Source organism: Xenia sp. Carnegie-2017, unplaced genomic scaffold, assembly GCF_021976095.1.
Source record: "Xenia sp. Carnegie-2017 unplaced genomic scaffold, XeniaSp_v1 HiC_scaffold_19, whole genome shotgun sequence".
Classification (NCBI taxonomy): Eukaryota; Metazoa; Cnidaria; class Anthozoa; order Malacalcyonacea; family Xeniidae; genus Xenia; species Xenia sp. Carnegie-2017.
The window spans coordinates 10,243,889-10,260,823 of record NW_025813481.1 but is presented as its reverse complement, the minus strand read 5'-3'; the positions used below and the strand labels follow the sequence as shown (position 1 = coordinate 10,260,823).

The 16,935-nt window shown below is 35.0% G+C and overlaps 2 protein-coding genes across 2 annotated transcripts; both read right to left on the bottom strand.

Annotated features, from left to right (window-relative positions):
- Positions 1–560: 560 nt before the first annotated feature.
- Positions 561–8,209, bottom strand: LOC124438072 (NADH dehydrogenase [ubiquinone] 1 alpha subcomplex assembly factor 3-like). The gene is made up of 5 exons (XM_046988063.1): positions 8,028–8,209; positions 7,704–7,908; positions 5,154–5,220; positions 4,578–4,678; positions 561–1,290 (listed from the first exon to the last, which is right to left on the bottom strand). Exons 1-5 carry the CDS (start codon positions 8,081–8,083, stop codon positions 1,198–1,200), a joined length of 522 nt encoding a protein of 173 aa, XP_046844019.1. The 5' UTR covers positions 8,084–8,209; the 3' UTR covers positions 561–1,197.
- A 1,340-nt stretch (positions 8,210–9,549) lies between these two features.
- Positions 9,550–15,465, bottom strand: LOC124438071. Its single transcript, XM_046988062.1, has 6 exons — positions 14,981–15,465; positions 13,136–13,202; positions 12,922–13,048; positions 10,887–10,987; positions 10,450–10,564; positions 9,550–9,913 (listed from the first exon to the last, which is right to left on the bottom strand). Exons 1-6 carry the CDS (start codon positions 15,027–15,029, stop codon positions 9,797–9,799), a joined length of 576 nt encoding a protein of 191 aa, XP_046844018.1. The 5' UTR covers positions 15,030–15,465; the 3' UTR covers positions 9,550–9,796.
- Between the last annotated feature and the right edge of the window lie 1,470 nt (positions 15,466–16,935).

Below are 16,935 nucleotides of genomic sequence, written 5' to 3'. Positions count from 1 at the left end.
ATTGTGTAGTATAGTAAGGGGCTGCTTACATGAACATTACGGGAAGGGCTAGCCTTTAAGCCGCGAAATCTCGCCATGCTGAGCTTGATATTTTCGATGTACACGCAAGGCCTCAACGGGAGAGGCATCAGAAGGAACAACGGGAGAGGCATCCAAGGCCTCAACGGGAGAGGCATCAGAAGGCACAAAGAAAGCGTAAAAAAACAAAAAGCAATAACTATTTCGGTTTGTTTTTATCCAATTTGTATTTCAGCGCTACTACTCGTTGTTCAAGCCGAGCTCTTGATGTAGGGCTAGAATTTGCTTGTAAAGCAATAGTTAAATACAGCCCTTCAGGCAGGGCTGGCCCTTCCTGTTGGACTTATGAAAACAGCCCCTAAGTCAGTAAAATATTGAAGGCCACACAGTTATGAAGCGGCGAGCAAACGCTCTCAACGTGTTGAGCTTTACAATGACAACACGTAAGATCATGGGATAAATTGTTCAAGACGCATAGCAACTGCATATAGCACAATTCAATCAGTGCAGCAGGATCACAAAATGAAAGTAATAGCGATAAATTTAACTTTCATTTACTTTAATTTTTGAGTTTGGTGTGGCGATTTTCCTGCTGTATAGCAAAGTTACATAAATAAATAAATAAATTTAACAAGATACATTTTGAAAGCCTGGCGGACCATAACCTGCTGATTTTGCTTGCTTGCATTCTTTTATTTAAGACTTTATGGAGTAGAACAAAATTTGCTCTCGAACTGTCGTCGTTGAGTTTCCCCGCAGTCGTAATGCGTGCCCACAGTTTTAACAATCACAACAAAATGGATACTGGCGTACGGTAAATTACACTAAATGAACTAAATATACAACAGGAAGGCTACCTTTTTTATAATCATGCACGTACTTGCATTTTCTATATTGGGACTAGTTACATAGTGGCTTCAAATTTTGGCAGGAAGTAGCTTTCCAGTTATATACAGTTCAATGACTGCACTGCAGCCAATCAGAGACATTATTTTGCAATGACTTATACTTCCAGAACGGCCAGTTCTTTTTGGGTCATTTGAAAGACGCAAGAATGGTTGGATGTGCAAACATGTACAAAAGAAATACAGCAATTGACCGGTCAGTTATTTACCATCCTTCCATTCGTCCACCATTTGCATATCACCAGCGTCTATCAATCCAAATTCTGCCACAAGGTTACCTGTCGGGCAACATAGTTGGAGGAATCAATGCTGCTCCAGTTACCCTGCCTTCTTGAAGAAGAAAATTATACGTGGCACAAGCATTTGCCTAAATGGAGAAAATATTTACTCAAAACCAAGATGGCAGTCTGACTAAAATGTTTCCTTTATTTATATTGTCACGTGCTCACACCAAATAAATTATGATTTTAATTCTCTTTTGCCAGCAATATTGAAGGTCACACTTACATCTAGAGAGAACATCTTTTAAATCAGCCGATATTTAGAATTGAAAAAAATAATACATACGAATAGCAGCTACTGTTTATTGCAAATTTCAAGCATGACATTCATTTCAATGGCGTTTACGTGGCGTCTCCTTGAGTATCAAGATTTCTGAATCATGGCTGATTTCATAATGATTTCATTACAGTGATATCACTTTGATTTGCTGAATAACGTTTTTCCCTTTCTTGTTACATACAAGTCGGATATTCTCCCCCCGCCCCATTCCCCCCATTGCTGCGTCGTAATCCTCGTCGAATCCCAAATCAACATTTTTGTTTCATTATAGTAGTGTAAGGAACACCATTGACAATGTTTTCCAAAATTTACTAAACCGCGTAATCAAGACTAAGTTCTGATGCGATGGAATTTTAAAACATTTCCTGGATTGATGTGAATTAGTAGCGACAAACACTGATGGAAAGCTACATTTTCAAAATGAATTAAAAGGAGAGATGCGATAACACAGGAGCAAAGGATCGTGACTAAAACACCACACGAGTACATACGAGTACATACGAGTGACATACGAGTACATACAAGTACATACGACGACTGACATACGAGTACATACGACTGACATACGAGTATATTCTAGACTTCTCGTCACAAATAAGAAGTGGCACAATTTCATTTACTTTTGCTTGGTTTTGTCTGGGCTCTTGGGCAACCATTTCATGGATTTAACTGCTGAAAAGGTAATTTATTTGCATACTACATTCATTTGTATGTTTCGATTGAATTTGTTATCTGATGTGGATTTACTCCTCAAATTTTGCATTCATTACATTTATGATACGAAAGAAATATGAGATAGTCTAGTAAGGAATCAATTGGATTGCACATTAGCTCACATCCAGCCCTTATTTTATACTTTATAAATAATTTACGTCTTCAAGATACTGATTTTGCAGTTCAAAGACTGAATTACATCAGGTAGAACTTAAAAAAATAAAAGTAATCTGGAATTGCACGCATAGTATGACATATACGTAACACAGTGCAACTGTCATTCAATTCAAATATGTATAACGTACATTTATTTTATACAGCACGTTTGCAATGTCGTATGTGAGTATTTAGTCGATTTCATAATTATGTATTTCCGCAAGGAGAAAGTTTGTTAAAAAGTGCTAAAATACTAGCAAATCACATTGACAAAATAATATTGTTTATGTCCAGGAGTTTTGTTTATAGCATCTCCAGTAAAAAATTGCCGTTGTTGATACATTCAAATCGTTTTATAGATTAAGACATTACGCACAACAGACACCAAATTCAAATGAAACATACAAATGAATGTAGTTTGCAAGTAAAATACTTTTTCAGCATTTAAATCCATAAATTGGTTGCCTCAGAGTCTAGATAAATACAAGCAAAAGTGATTGCAAATATCAATGTATTATTGAAGAAATTGTGCTACTTCTCATATGTGACCGGTATATACTCGTATGTACTCGTATGTCCCTCGTATGTACTAGTATGTCCTCATATGTACTCGTATGTCAGTCGTATGTACTTGTAGGTACTCGTATGTCACTCGTATATACTCGTATGTCAGTCATATGTACTCGTATGTCAGTCGAATGTACTCGTATGTACTCGTGTGGTGTTTTAAACACGATCGGAGCAAAGGCCTAAAACCACTCTTCATACCTTAATTCTCGGTCGCTAATCGATTGTGACTAAAACACCACACGAGTACATACAAGTACATACGACTGACATACGAATACATACGACTGACATACGAGTACATACGAGTACATACTAGTGACATACGACTATATACTGGTCACAAATGAGAAATAGCACAATTTCTTCAATAATACATTGATATTTGCAATCAATTTTGCTTGTATTTATCTGAACTCTGGACAACCATTTGATAGAAGTAAATGCTGAAAAGATACTTTATTCGCACATTCATTTGTATGTTTCAGTTAAATTCGGTGTCTGTTGTGCGCAATGTCTTAATCTATTAAACGGTTTAAATGTATCAACAACGGTAGTCTTGCGCTGGAGTTGCCATAAAGTAAACTCCCGTACAAAAAATATTAAGCAGTTATTCTGAGAACTATTAGCGCATGTGTACACTATTTGTTATCTTATATTAATATATTAATAAGTTAAAAATCTTGGACAAAAATAACAATTAGATGTACTTGTAATATAATTAATTGATGTGGATTTACTCCTCAAATGTTGCATTCATTTTATTTATTCTACCAAAGAAATATGAGGTAGTTTAGTAAGGAATCAATCAGATTGCACATTAGCTCATATCCAGCCTCTTTTTTAAAATTTATAAATAATTTATTGAAGTCTTCAAGATACTGATTTTGCAGTTCAAAGACTGAATTACATCAGCTAGAACTTTAAAAACAATAAAAGTAACAAGAAATCGTATGCATAATATGACACATATACGTTACACAGTGCAACTGTCATTCAATTCAAATATATATAAGGTACATTTATTTCATATAGCACGTTTTCAAGGCATTACTTATACGCTGCATATATAATCGCTTTCATAAATATGTATTCCCTAGGTGAAAGTGTGTCAAAAAGCGCTCAAATACTGGCAAATTGCATCGACAAAATACGTATAATATGTTCTTTGTACGAGAGTTTACTTTATGGCAACTCCAACGCAAGACTACATTTGTTGATATATTTAAACCGTTCAATAGATTAAGACATTGCGCAAAACAGACACCAAATTCAACTGAAACAATGGTTGCCCCACAGTTCAGACAAATACAAGCAAAAGTGAATGCAAATATCAATGAATTATTGAAGAAATTGTGCTATTTCTCATTTGTGACAAGTATATAGTCGTATGTCACTCGTATGTACTTGTATGTACTCGTATGTCACTCGTATGTACTTATACGCACTCGTAGGTCACTCGTATGTACTCGTATGTACTCGTGTGGTGTTTTAGTCACGATTTCGCTAATCAACTTTAATTTGAAAATTGCGACAACGCCGTTAGCTTTTATTACATCTGTTTATGGATATTCAATTCCTGCATCAAACAGTATGTACACCTGTCTTGAGCTGGCGCCCTTTCGACGTACGTACAAATATCTGTAACTCACTCACCGTATCTTGTACTTCTAAAGCAATTCGTTTCTTTCTCATTTCCTTGTGTATATCTTCGTGCAACCTTACGACTTTATCGCCCGTACCCACAACAATGATGTCTATATAAAACAATGAAAAGAAACTAGTTAATGTTGAAAAGTAAATAAAGTATGAGAAGATGATGCAGAGATGTTTTTGGGGGGTAGACAAGGACTAATTTGAGGGAAGGTGTTGAACGGGGTTCGCACTTCTCCAAGACTTGGATGGAGGGGTGCAGGAGAAGAAGGATCCCCTCTAGGCCTTGGATAGTGGGAGTGAGGGAGAAGGGAAAAATTCCTTATAAAATACTAAAACAACAAGCAACAAAGCAATAGCAATTGTTCTTACTCATGAATGAAGCACAAATCCAAAAATCTCTCGATCAAAATAAAAAGGTCAGAAAATTTAGCAAAAAATTTGTACATGCTGTGACAACAAGTAACAACCGATATCTAATCGAAACAAGAGCACCCCATGTACAAAATGGATCTATCTCTGAGGGTAGATATTTCGCAGTATTCCTCGTATTTGTACCAACATGCATGTCAAACTTACCAATAGGCGGCTTGATGACGGTGAATAATTCCAGGTTAGAAAGACAGATTTCAGTGGCATTTTTGACCTAAAGCATATTACAAATTATCTGACTGCAAAATGACGCTGAGTGTATGTGTCTTACATGGTTACATTGAGTGTATGTGTTTCACATAATGACATTGAGTGTCTGTGTTTTACATAATTACATTGAGTGTATGTGTTTCACATAATGACATTGAGTGTATGTGTTTTACATGTTGACATTGAGTGTATGTGTTTTACATAATAACATTGAGTGTATGTGTTTTACATAACGACATTGAGTGTATGTGCTTTACATGATGACATTGAGTGTATGTGTTTTACATAATGATGTTGAGTGTATGTGGTTTACATAATAACATTGAGTGTATGTGTTTTACATATTGATATTGAGTGTATGTGTTTTACATAATGATGTTGAGTGTATGTGTTTTACATAATGACATGGAGTGTATGTGTTTTACATATTGACATTGAGTGTATGTGTTTTACATAATGATGTTGAGTGTATGTGTTTTACATAATGACATTGAGTGTATGTGTTTTACATAATGATGTTGAGTATATGTGTTTTACATAATGACATGGAGTGTATGTGTTTTACATATTGATATTGAGTGTATGTGTTTTACATAATGATGTTGAGTGTATGTGTTTTACATAATAACATTGAGTGTACGTGTTTAACATAATGATGTTGAGTGTATGTGATTCACATGACATTGAGTATATGTGATTTACATAATGACATTGAGTGTATGTGATTTACATAATGACATTGAGTGCATGTGATTTACATAATGACATTGAGTGTATGTGATTTACATAATGACATTGAGTGCATGTGATTTACATAATGACATTGAGTGTATGTGCTTTACATAATGACATTGAGTGTATGTGATTTACATAATGACATTGAGTGTATGTGATTTACATAATGACATTGAGTGTATGTGATTTACATAATGACATTGAGTGTATGTGATTTACATAATGACATTGAGTGTATGTGATTTACATAATGACATTGAGTGTATGTGATTTACATAATGACATTGAGTGTATGTGATTTACATAATGACATTGAGTGTATGTGTTTTACATAATGACATTGAGTGTATGTGATTTACATAATGACATTGAGTGTATGTGTTTTACATAATAACATTGAGTGTATGTGTTTTACATAATGACATTGAGTGTATGTGTTTTACATAATGACATTGAGTGTATGTGTTTTACATAATGACATTGAGTGCATGTGTTTTACATATTGACATGGAGTGTATGTGTTTTACATATTGACATGGAGTGTATAGTTACACAGACCCAACCATAAATGCTAATTTCAGCACTGCAGTTATTAAATTTTCCCAATCCTGAGTGTGGCACTTAATGGTGTTTAAATATACCAATGCCGATATATATAATGTCACCTAGGTCCATACAATGTTCTATTGTGTATTAAAGTCTTTCAAGTTAATAACCTGCTAACCTATTGTAGCATGAGCTGCACAAGCACTGCAGACAGGTGGAGCACTTGACTGAAAACTGTGCATTTATGGTATGTAAGCACATATAAATCACAATCACATTCAAAATTTTGCCAATTCATCTCTTAAGTACATAAATGCGTGTGAAAGAGCTACTACATAAGCCCTTCTGGTCAGCTTCTCATGTTGAAAACTCCTTACCAAACACATTGGTAAACCTACTATCAATTTTTATACTAGAACATCATTTAACACAAAACAATTCAGCAAAAGAATTAAAATATTCCATATTAATAAAGCTTATTGCAGATTACCAAAAACAGTCATTTTAAGAAAGCAATTTTTTATAGAAAGCCAGTTGCAAGGCTATATGATGAGCCATGCATGATTACCTCATAATGAGAGGATGACCAGACCTGGTGGTTTTTATTACAAGATCTGCTCCCATCCACTTAAATAACCCTAACATCTTTAACTAATTGCATCATTTGAAACAGGGGGAAGCAGTCTGATCAGATTAAAATATGTTTGCTGATAATTTTTTTATATATGATCAAACTGATCTCATGATGACTCCATAGCAGGAGAATTGTTTACTTTAAATGCTAAAAAATCTCTTAAGTCAGCTTCTGTCTTAATTTTTTATTTTCATTACGAAAAAATAACTAGCCTTCCCTTGTCCCATCTCTCATTATGGTACATGTCCGTGATTACCAGACAAAATCTATTTGTTGACAGCCTTTACTTAAGACACATTTTACATTCACGAGCACATGTGAAACCAGCATTAATTTTGCACAAGCTTAAATATTCAGTGAGTAGATGGATCGAGATCTTTAGTAGAAATGGTTAGAAACTAAGTAGGATGAAATTCATCAATTACAAGTCCTACCAACCACTTGCAATTAAGATTCATTAACGTTAATAATCAATAATCTGACAATAATCTTACAGTCATGAGATGCGTTATGTCATTGTGGTTAATATCATGTTTCAAGACCATTTAACACGAATTTTCGATGACACAAACCTTCCAGTTCAAAAAGAGACCAGGTAAAATTGCCAAAGAGCCCAACACCCTAGAGCCGTGTACAACAAATCCTTTGGGTCCATATCTAGTAATGTAGGCTGGTTTTTGTTGATCGTGTTTCTCTTTAGGATGAGTGATGAAGTTCACAGATGTTTTCTGTCCTTCGTCATCAATGGCTGCTAATGCACCACAGCTAGTCCTGTAACTGCAAAATAAACGAAGAGGGAGATTAAATGCAGTACAAATTATTCTTTTCCTGTTTTACCACGGTAATTGTTTGACAGAAAAATACCTCAGGCAACGTAAGCAAATTATTGTAGTTACCTTCTTAAACTACACATATCATAATTCCTACAAATATTCCGTATCTTCAACAACATTATGGTGGGATTTTCGTTTCAAAGAAACTCCAAATGCATTTTAACGAAATATTACACCTTACTTTCTTAAATTGTTTTGGCAATTCGTTCTGCTATTACGTCATGTAAAACTCATTGACTGCGTACACCGTAAACTATCCAATGAACACTCCCTAATCAAATAAACACCTCGTATCTAATAAATCCCTCCCCCCCTTCCCTGCAGCTTACAGCTCGATTTTGTATCAACAGCTACCCTTTCTCTAGAGGTCATGAGCAACAACCGAATTGACGAATGAATACCCCCATCATTAACGTTATAAAGACGAGCCCCTTTATAACAGACGCCTCTCTCTAATGAAGGCCTCGCATGTAATCGATGGCCTCGCCATAATACCATTGTGGTGATCTCATCATGGTGGGTTGTCCATTGGGCTCAGAAACCGTATACTTTGTCTTAGTTTTATTCTTAATAGTTCACACTGAGGAAATCATGTAAAAACCAATCTCTCTATTACGCCTTCTATCTATTTATCGACTCTTAAAAAATCGTCGTGAAGTCAATCTCATGACGAAGTCGATACAAAATGTTAAAGAACACCTCATTGATAACAGCCATCACAAGCTTGACAGCATATGAACTATTTTGCACAATTACTGACTAAATGCAATTTAGCTTGAATATACAAATGTACTTAAGTTGTTTTGTTATAAATAGTGGCGTAGCCTGCTTGATGATGTGGTGGGTGGGGGTATATTCAGAAATTAATGTTCTGTCGTATTAAGTTCCTTTGAAATCGCTTTGTTTTCTTCGAGTTGTATTTTTACATGTGCATGTATATTTGAATATTGCCCCCACCCCATAGCCAATCATCGATGCTATCTACGCCAGTGTCTATAAAAAAACCGTAGGAACTACATTGCGTATTTTGATAAATAGAAATTGACATGGAAGCAATAATAGCCCCCCCCCCCTCAATTATCAATGTTCCGCCGCCCTTGACATGCTAGCATATGTGGAATATTTATCAGTCTTGTTGATGGTCTGTAGCATAAATTTGGGATATCTGGGTGTCAAGTGGTGGGTAGTGGCGGGCTCCAGAAGCCCCAACAGAAAATATTATAGAAATTTCTTTAATTACCAACACCCAGTATTTATCAGAAATAAAATAAAAACTACAGACGTATAGGCGGCCTGTCAATGCTTTCATGTTAAAACTTTGCGATTTTAGTATATTGTGAATAAATTATGAATATTAAGAAGAATCTAGAAACTTTAAAGGCGTAGTCTTATGACGAATATGATCATTTAGCCTATCTCTAGTGAAGCAAAGGAGGAGTGCGCAGAAACGGAGACCTCCAGGGGGTACATGCCATTGCTTACGTTCTATAAAGTTTAACATTCATTTGATTCTACAGAAGATTGTCCAAAATATTTTTTCCTTTTACTAAAAAAACAGGTATCTGCCAGCATTCAAGCCAAAAAATTTTACAGGGAAACAATTTCGCAATTATTATTGAATGCGAAGCGATTACAGTTCCATCATATTACTAAATAAAATCAATATGATTTACAAATACAATAACTATTCAACAATAGATTACTGGTTTTGCTCTATATACAGTTAAACTTTACGTGTCTTATTAAAAATGTTGCAAAATCAACAAACAGGACAAGCAAGTTGTGTTCATGTTCGGTTTGATGTGTCGTCTGACGTTCTGGGACGAAGAATTTTACACAGATTCGACGAATACATCTTTCCAGTACTTTTCGGGAACTTCTGGTGTTCTGTAGCTGTTCGCAAACTGTTTTTCGTGAAAGAGGGGATTTTCAACTGACATGTCTCCCGTCTAGAAGAAAGTTATGAAAAATTATTGGATGAAGTACTTCAAAAACAAATTATTTCTCGACCCAGCTTTTATAAAAATTCGCTGTCAACAAAGCATTAACAAATAGCAAGTCGTTTGACTCTAGATGCTGTGTCTTCAATAAGTATCAACTCATGAAAGACAAACGTTGATTTGATAACTTTCCATGCTGGTTGATTTTCAAAAAAAGAAGATAAAATCTACATCAATCACCTTACTTGATTGTAAAATATTAACTACTCTAAGACAACGGTCACGTGTTTGTCTGTAAAACTTCTGATGTCACTTTCATCCCCCTCGGGATATACACTCAGTTAAGCTACGTAAGACACATAAATTTGAATAAAAATCAAGAAATATGGAAAATCTTTCTGGTTGCTTGATCTGATCATTTCATGCACATGTAGCAAATTACAATAATTGGAAAGTAGAGCGAAGGTGTATGGGGCACGCACCAACAGTAATATTTTATGATATGATTGCAAGTCATGCTTGAAGAAAAATCATTAATTACAAACCGAAGCAGCAAGGCCAGGACATTCGTAAACGAGATCTTCGTTTTCATCAAGATCGTCATCGTCATCGTCAGAAGAGTCATCGATAACCAGTTCAAACAGGCTCTCGTCACTTGCACTAATAATATAAAAACATAAGTTCATCGGCGGAAAATAAAATTGCATTCTGGACGTTCTCCCCACACCTGTGAGACGTGAAAAGGTGAAAAGCAAAAACTTAACAACGAATAGCGAAAATGATAGTTTATAATGACATATTTTCTATTTTCAATGCACTTATAAAATTTTCCACGTTTGTTATGTGTGGGATAAACCTTTGTGGGAAAATCATTAAAGTAAGTGTTACAAAACACTGAAATCCTAATAATTGCAACATGCTAATTTCCCTGCGGAAATGCTTTCGACTAAAAAAGTTGAACCCAATATAAATTGTAACTTACCGAATGATATTGATAGTAGGAATGGCAAGTTTTGTATTGTTCGCCGTTGGCTTTGATAACTCCCTCTTTATTTTGTTATTGTTTTCTTCTTTTTCATCATCCTATAATAAATATTAATTTTGCCGCATAAATGTTGATTTGAAATCAACGTTAACTTCATCCATCAATTGGATCAGTTATAACATGTAAATCATATAAGTTGCATCATCATGCTGTGATACTAAACATAGCACCACGACAGAAGCACAAAGTCTGGTACTTTTCGAACGAAATCAGCGTAGCACAACTGAATACACCGCCCTGATCACTCCTCCTCGAATCAACTGTCTCTCGTTACAAAATGCAATTATCTATTTTGTTTTAAATCAGCAGTTGTTCAGCAAAAATAGATGTTAGACTTGGTGGGCTTCCAATATTTATAAAGCACTTAGTTTAGGGACGTTGTAAACCATAACTTCAGGGACGAGACAAAATTCATGTGTACATGATCTGCTGCACTAACTTCCTTCTACTTATTCTCTTCAGATTATAATATAACATTCTTCTATAAATCAAACCTCCCCCCAGTATTGCTCATCCTACGTCCACGACTTAGATTAGTATTTTAAAAGTTCGCATATCACAAAGATCATTTTGACTCCACAATTTAGGACATATTACGCATAAGAAGTATATTATTCAAGTCAAGCTAATTTAGGATCAACCTACTATTTGGATCGATAATTTAAAATTTTGTGAGAAATAATCTTTGGCGTGGCGAATGTATAGGATTCAACTCGAGCTATTTTTAGAAATTCTTCTAATTGCGAGAGTATTTCAGCAAATCGCTGCTACCTTGCTGAATGATTTGCCTTTGTATGCCAGATCATACTCTGTTTTTAGCTCGCTCTAATTTGGTTGGTTTCCAACTTTAGAGAGCAATCGGCTCATTACTTTAAAACTTGCTCAAAAGCTCTTTAAGAAATTTTTCGCTTGCTAAGTCAGGATGTCATGACAAATAAATCTGATTATCTGCACTGAATGTAAGATTATGCTTATTTTTTAAGTTGTGTAGTAGGGACTGGGGAGGGATCCAACGTTCGAAAAAATAATTTACAACGGCCCATTGATAGGTTTTCAGATTATATGGGTTTGTTTAATGGAAGTTGTTAAGCAATGCCATTCTCACAAAGGTGTGTTGAATTGAAAGTTGACGGCTTTAATTGATTGTTCCTGACTCTTGTTCCGGAACTCTAAGGGATACTTTAGGTAATAAAGCCAAAGCAAAACGATCTACGCTTTAAGTTATTATCTATTTTAGTTTCGGACACTCCTAATTCAAAACATTGACTTCATATTGTAGTATAATATAATTAAATTTATACTTGAAAATGCAGAGCTGCCTGGTGGAAATACTTGAAAAACTAAAACTGATAGACAATAAAATACTTTAAATGTACGTTGGAAATGTGTGCATCGATGGCTTTAGTTTAAATACTTTACAAACTTAAAAATATTGAAGGCGAAAGTCCTGCAGTTGACGTGACTCATGAAATGTATGCTGCAGTATGGTCGCTAAACATTATGTACACAAAGCCGAGAAGTAGCGCCCGGGGATGTACAAAATACATTAATAGTTAGAGGCGATAATTTTAAATTAAAGGCGCAGTGCAGCTTCCCACAAGATTTACAATACCGCTGTTGAGTGATGACTGTCATCAACGGCTCATTATACGATAGTTTTGTCGTTGATAAAAAGGTCTTTACATAAGAGGTAAATCAAACAGCCGATCATGAAGTACAAACTGAGCGTCTTCGTCTATATTACTAGCCAAAATTGATTGTATTTGCTAAAGTTTACGAAATTTACTTTGTCCAAAGTCTTTCAACTTTCGTACGCCGCCATGTTGTTTTTCAAATTCGATTTGTTTTCAAATTGTGGAATATACTGAGCAAATATACTTTTATAACGATGCAATATATACTTACTTATTTATGTAACATGCAGTGCTCCTTTGAGCTATACCAATTACTTAATTAATCAATAAATGCCAACCTTGACTCCAGTCACATTATACGGTGGTTTGTCTCCACCAATCGTAATGGATCGTTTGTATTCTCGTTTTTGACTGCCTTTCACCGACTTCCTCCGCACTGAGAACACATTTTTTGATTTAAGCAGTCTAAAATCGCAGAAATATTCAATTAATGTGGACCAAGAATAAAAAACAACAAGGACGAAAATTAGATTTCTCGTTCAATGTACTTACTCAAACCAGTTGTTGGATCCAATCATTGTGTTAAAACCGAACGGATAAGTTCCAAAGGCCGACGTTTCTGGAATAGATAAAACAGGAAAAATATTGACCATTGCTGTTCAACGCAAGTAATTCATAAATTGAACGAATTCAGCAAGAAAAATCTGTCCCCGCCAACAAACTTTCGAGGAAATGTTTATTAGTTGAAAACTCAGAATTACTTAGCCCTGAGGCCTGATTAAATATCAAAGCGCGAGCTCTTTACAGAGAAATATCTGAGCGTGTTTTTGTACAGTACAGGTCTATCCGGTAGGGCGAGGATTGTAAAAAAAGTCCAATATTTCTCGGTAAAGAAAGAGTAAGCAAGAATAATAGAAGGTTTATTATATGGTGTATTATTTAACCTGCATGAAACGAAAGTAGATTTCTTTTCTGATTGGCTGACTGCTAATTTTCCACCGGACTAAATACAAAAAGTTGAAAAATTTCTACTTGAATAAACATTTTCCACTGGAAAAATTTCATCGCACTCTTCCATTACTTAACGCATGTGCACCTGGAAAATTCTAATTTCCGTGGAAAATATACTTAAGCGGAAACGGGCCTTTAGACCGAGTCTTGTACTATCTATTTACATTGACAAAAACAACATGGTTTAAGTTGTTTTTTTCGTAAATATAAAAATGAGAAGTATAGGCTCTCGCCAATTTTAATATTTTCCATTAATTGTCATAAATATCATCAAAAATACTGAACGACATTTAAAAAATATAAACATGTATATTACGTACAGGCAGAAGACAAACAATGTCTTTTGCCGCAACCACTCCACAAAAGAGGGGAGGGGGGAGAAAGATCCGGAGAGAAAGAATACTTGTGATGCACGATACAACATCAAAAACAACGTTTCTTTGTTCAGATAATGATGCTGTCATGGCGGCTTTGACTGACGTCTTTCGTGCAATTAGATGTTTTTTTAAAGGCGATTATATTTACGAGCCATCCACCAAAGACTGATCCTTATTGAAGTAAGTCAACGGAAAGGCGTCAATTTGGAAATAACACCTAGCGCAAGATGAGCTAAGTGTAAAGATAAGACGACGACTTCGCGGGAGAATCAAATTGTGAATCTTAACAAGTTACAATGACAAGTTACTTTTTTTTAAAGCGCTGCCAGCGACAAATGGCGCAATTTGCATTAATCACAAGCAATCGTATGGTCGTTTACTATTGGCTGTAATCAACGTGTCATGCTGTTTGTTTACCCAGAATAGAAAGAAAACGACAAAGAGATAAATGAACGAATACAAGGCTTTCGAGGAATACCATAGAATGCTGTGAACCGAAGCTATTCTTTTTGCTCGTTTCTTGAAAATTTCTTCTGCCTAAGCGGAGCATCAAGAGCAGATGCAGAGCATTCTTTAAATAGCGATTGAAAATTAGATCTTTGCAAATGTTTATCCAAATTAGTTTCTCAAAATAATCTAAGTTTACTTTCGCTAAGATGAAAGTATAAATGTTTCTCAAAACGGAGCTCTAAAGGACATAGTCGGCATTTGATGATTTAGGCAAATGGTTGTTTTGAAAGGGAAAAACCCCCGATAAAATAACGCCGAGATTACACAGTCACAGTGAATGAACTTAAGGTAATTATAACATCAGATTATTTATCCAATACAATCGACATGGTTTCTCTTTCTCTAGTTCAGCCGGTTTAAAGCAGATCGTTGGAATCATTAGACCTTCTTGTATCATTTAATACACACGTTGTAACGAAATGGAACTAATTTCACATACTTTCGACATGCAGTAAACGCTTGTACATTACCGCCTAATAATTCATAAAACCAAACAAACCTGGAAGGTATGCGTCGCCAGTATCGGGTGCTGTTTTACTCGTTCGCATACTGATAATAGCAATGGGCAAACGACTTTGGACAGACGACTATTGGATAAGCAAGATAACTCTTTTTATAGTGAATGTTTTTCACCGCTGCACTCTCCTGACAATTATCTTCAACTTCTTTTTCTTTTATTGAATTGAAGCTTTGATTGTGTTATCGTTGACGCTATTAATGTAGAAGTACGTTTTTGCCGAATTATTATCTTTATTATTTTGCTATTGTCATAACATTACGCCAGCAAGCGTGCGAAGCGAGTCCAGTGTGTCTTCGCAAAACGACTTTATCTAGAATCTTCAATACACGAAGAGACAACAAACACCAATTATTTTCACCAATGTATCACTATAACGTACATCCACGAGCTTCGAAAAGTTGTGATTATAAACAATATATATGTAATGCCTTCGTTGAAGTTTTTTTGATCGTACTGTTGTCCCTTTGTGCTTTTGACCTCTTAAAATCCTTAATTTGCATAATAAATCATGCGGAGCCCTCGACATTGCGTAACATCGCATAAATTTATATTAACTACCCATAATTTAGACGTCAAAGGTTTCTCACAATGACATAATAAAAATATTTCATTGACGGATATTATGTCATAAATGGACCATCCCCGCATTTACTGAATTGAATTTAAAACGCATGAAATAATTATAACATTCCGAGACAAACATGCACGATTTTGATGGATTTGTTCAAAGAATTGTGTCATTTAACTTTCTGAAATATTCTTGTCACTGTGCAATCTGCTGCTTGGTACTTTATCGACGCTTACTTGAAGTAATCCACAGCAAACTAAACGAAAATGTATTGACAAAATAATTAATTAACAACATAAAAAACAACTAGAGTGTCGCGTAATTATATTTTTCGTAAAAAAATTTCTGCTTCCGAAGAATGGAATCAGAATGCAGTATTTAATATTGATGTAAATCTTTTACTAAATGTAATAAATATCAAGTACTTGCTTTCGTCAACTTCTGCCAACGCGGAAGTTCTTAAACGACTACGTTCTTATTCCGCCCAACCCACTCGAATGTGGTATAGTTGTAAAGTGCAGGTTTTATTGGCAATTGGAATAAATACACCTAAATATGGTTGATGAAAAGTTTTTCATAAGAAATAATTGTGTAAGTTGGTTCATTATTTATTCCTACCATACTTTAAACCATAACCTTTAGTTGGGCAAAATTTTTCGATACTTCATGTTAAAGCAACTACATTTGATATAATTTCAAAGAAAAAGGCAAAAGATAATTGACGGTGATTTTTCATCCTTTGCCTATTCATGTTTAAACGTACCACTTATTACTTGGTTTAAACCTCATAGTACGCGATGTTCTGCCATACTTCACTATTACACGCATTCGTTACACGATAATATACGATAATGGTACATATCAAAGATGAACTTTTATGACGAACTTGAACTTTGCGAAGCAGTGACCTCTTGATGATGAAACCAAGAGGACAGTCGTTTTCGTTACGTTATTCGTAACTTGTGACTGATATTTGATTGACATGGAAGTAAAAATGTGTTTCAAGGTTGTTTCGCACCAAATGTGGAAGTCTAGCTTGTTCTATACATGAACAATATTCTACTAATTTTTAAACAACCATGCACCCAATCAACATTTCCTCTGTAAGTATGGGTTTACTTACATATATACATATATGGAAATCACATCAAGATACGAATGACGAATGTTCGATGAAGTACATTAGGAAACATACTCATAAGAAAAGGTCAATGTTGAAATCGATATTTGAGAAAACAAACAAAGCAGTTTTGCATATAGTTATATTTCGAATTAAATGGTGTCAGGAAGACGTAATTATTTAGGGGCACAACACTGTATCACAGGTGATAGAGGACAATAATTATACATCGTAAATATAATAAAA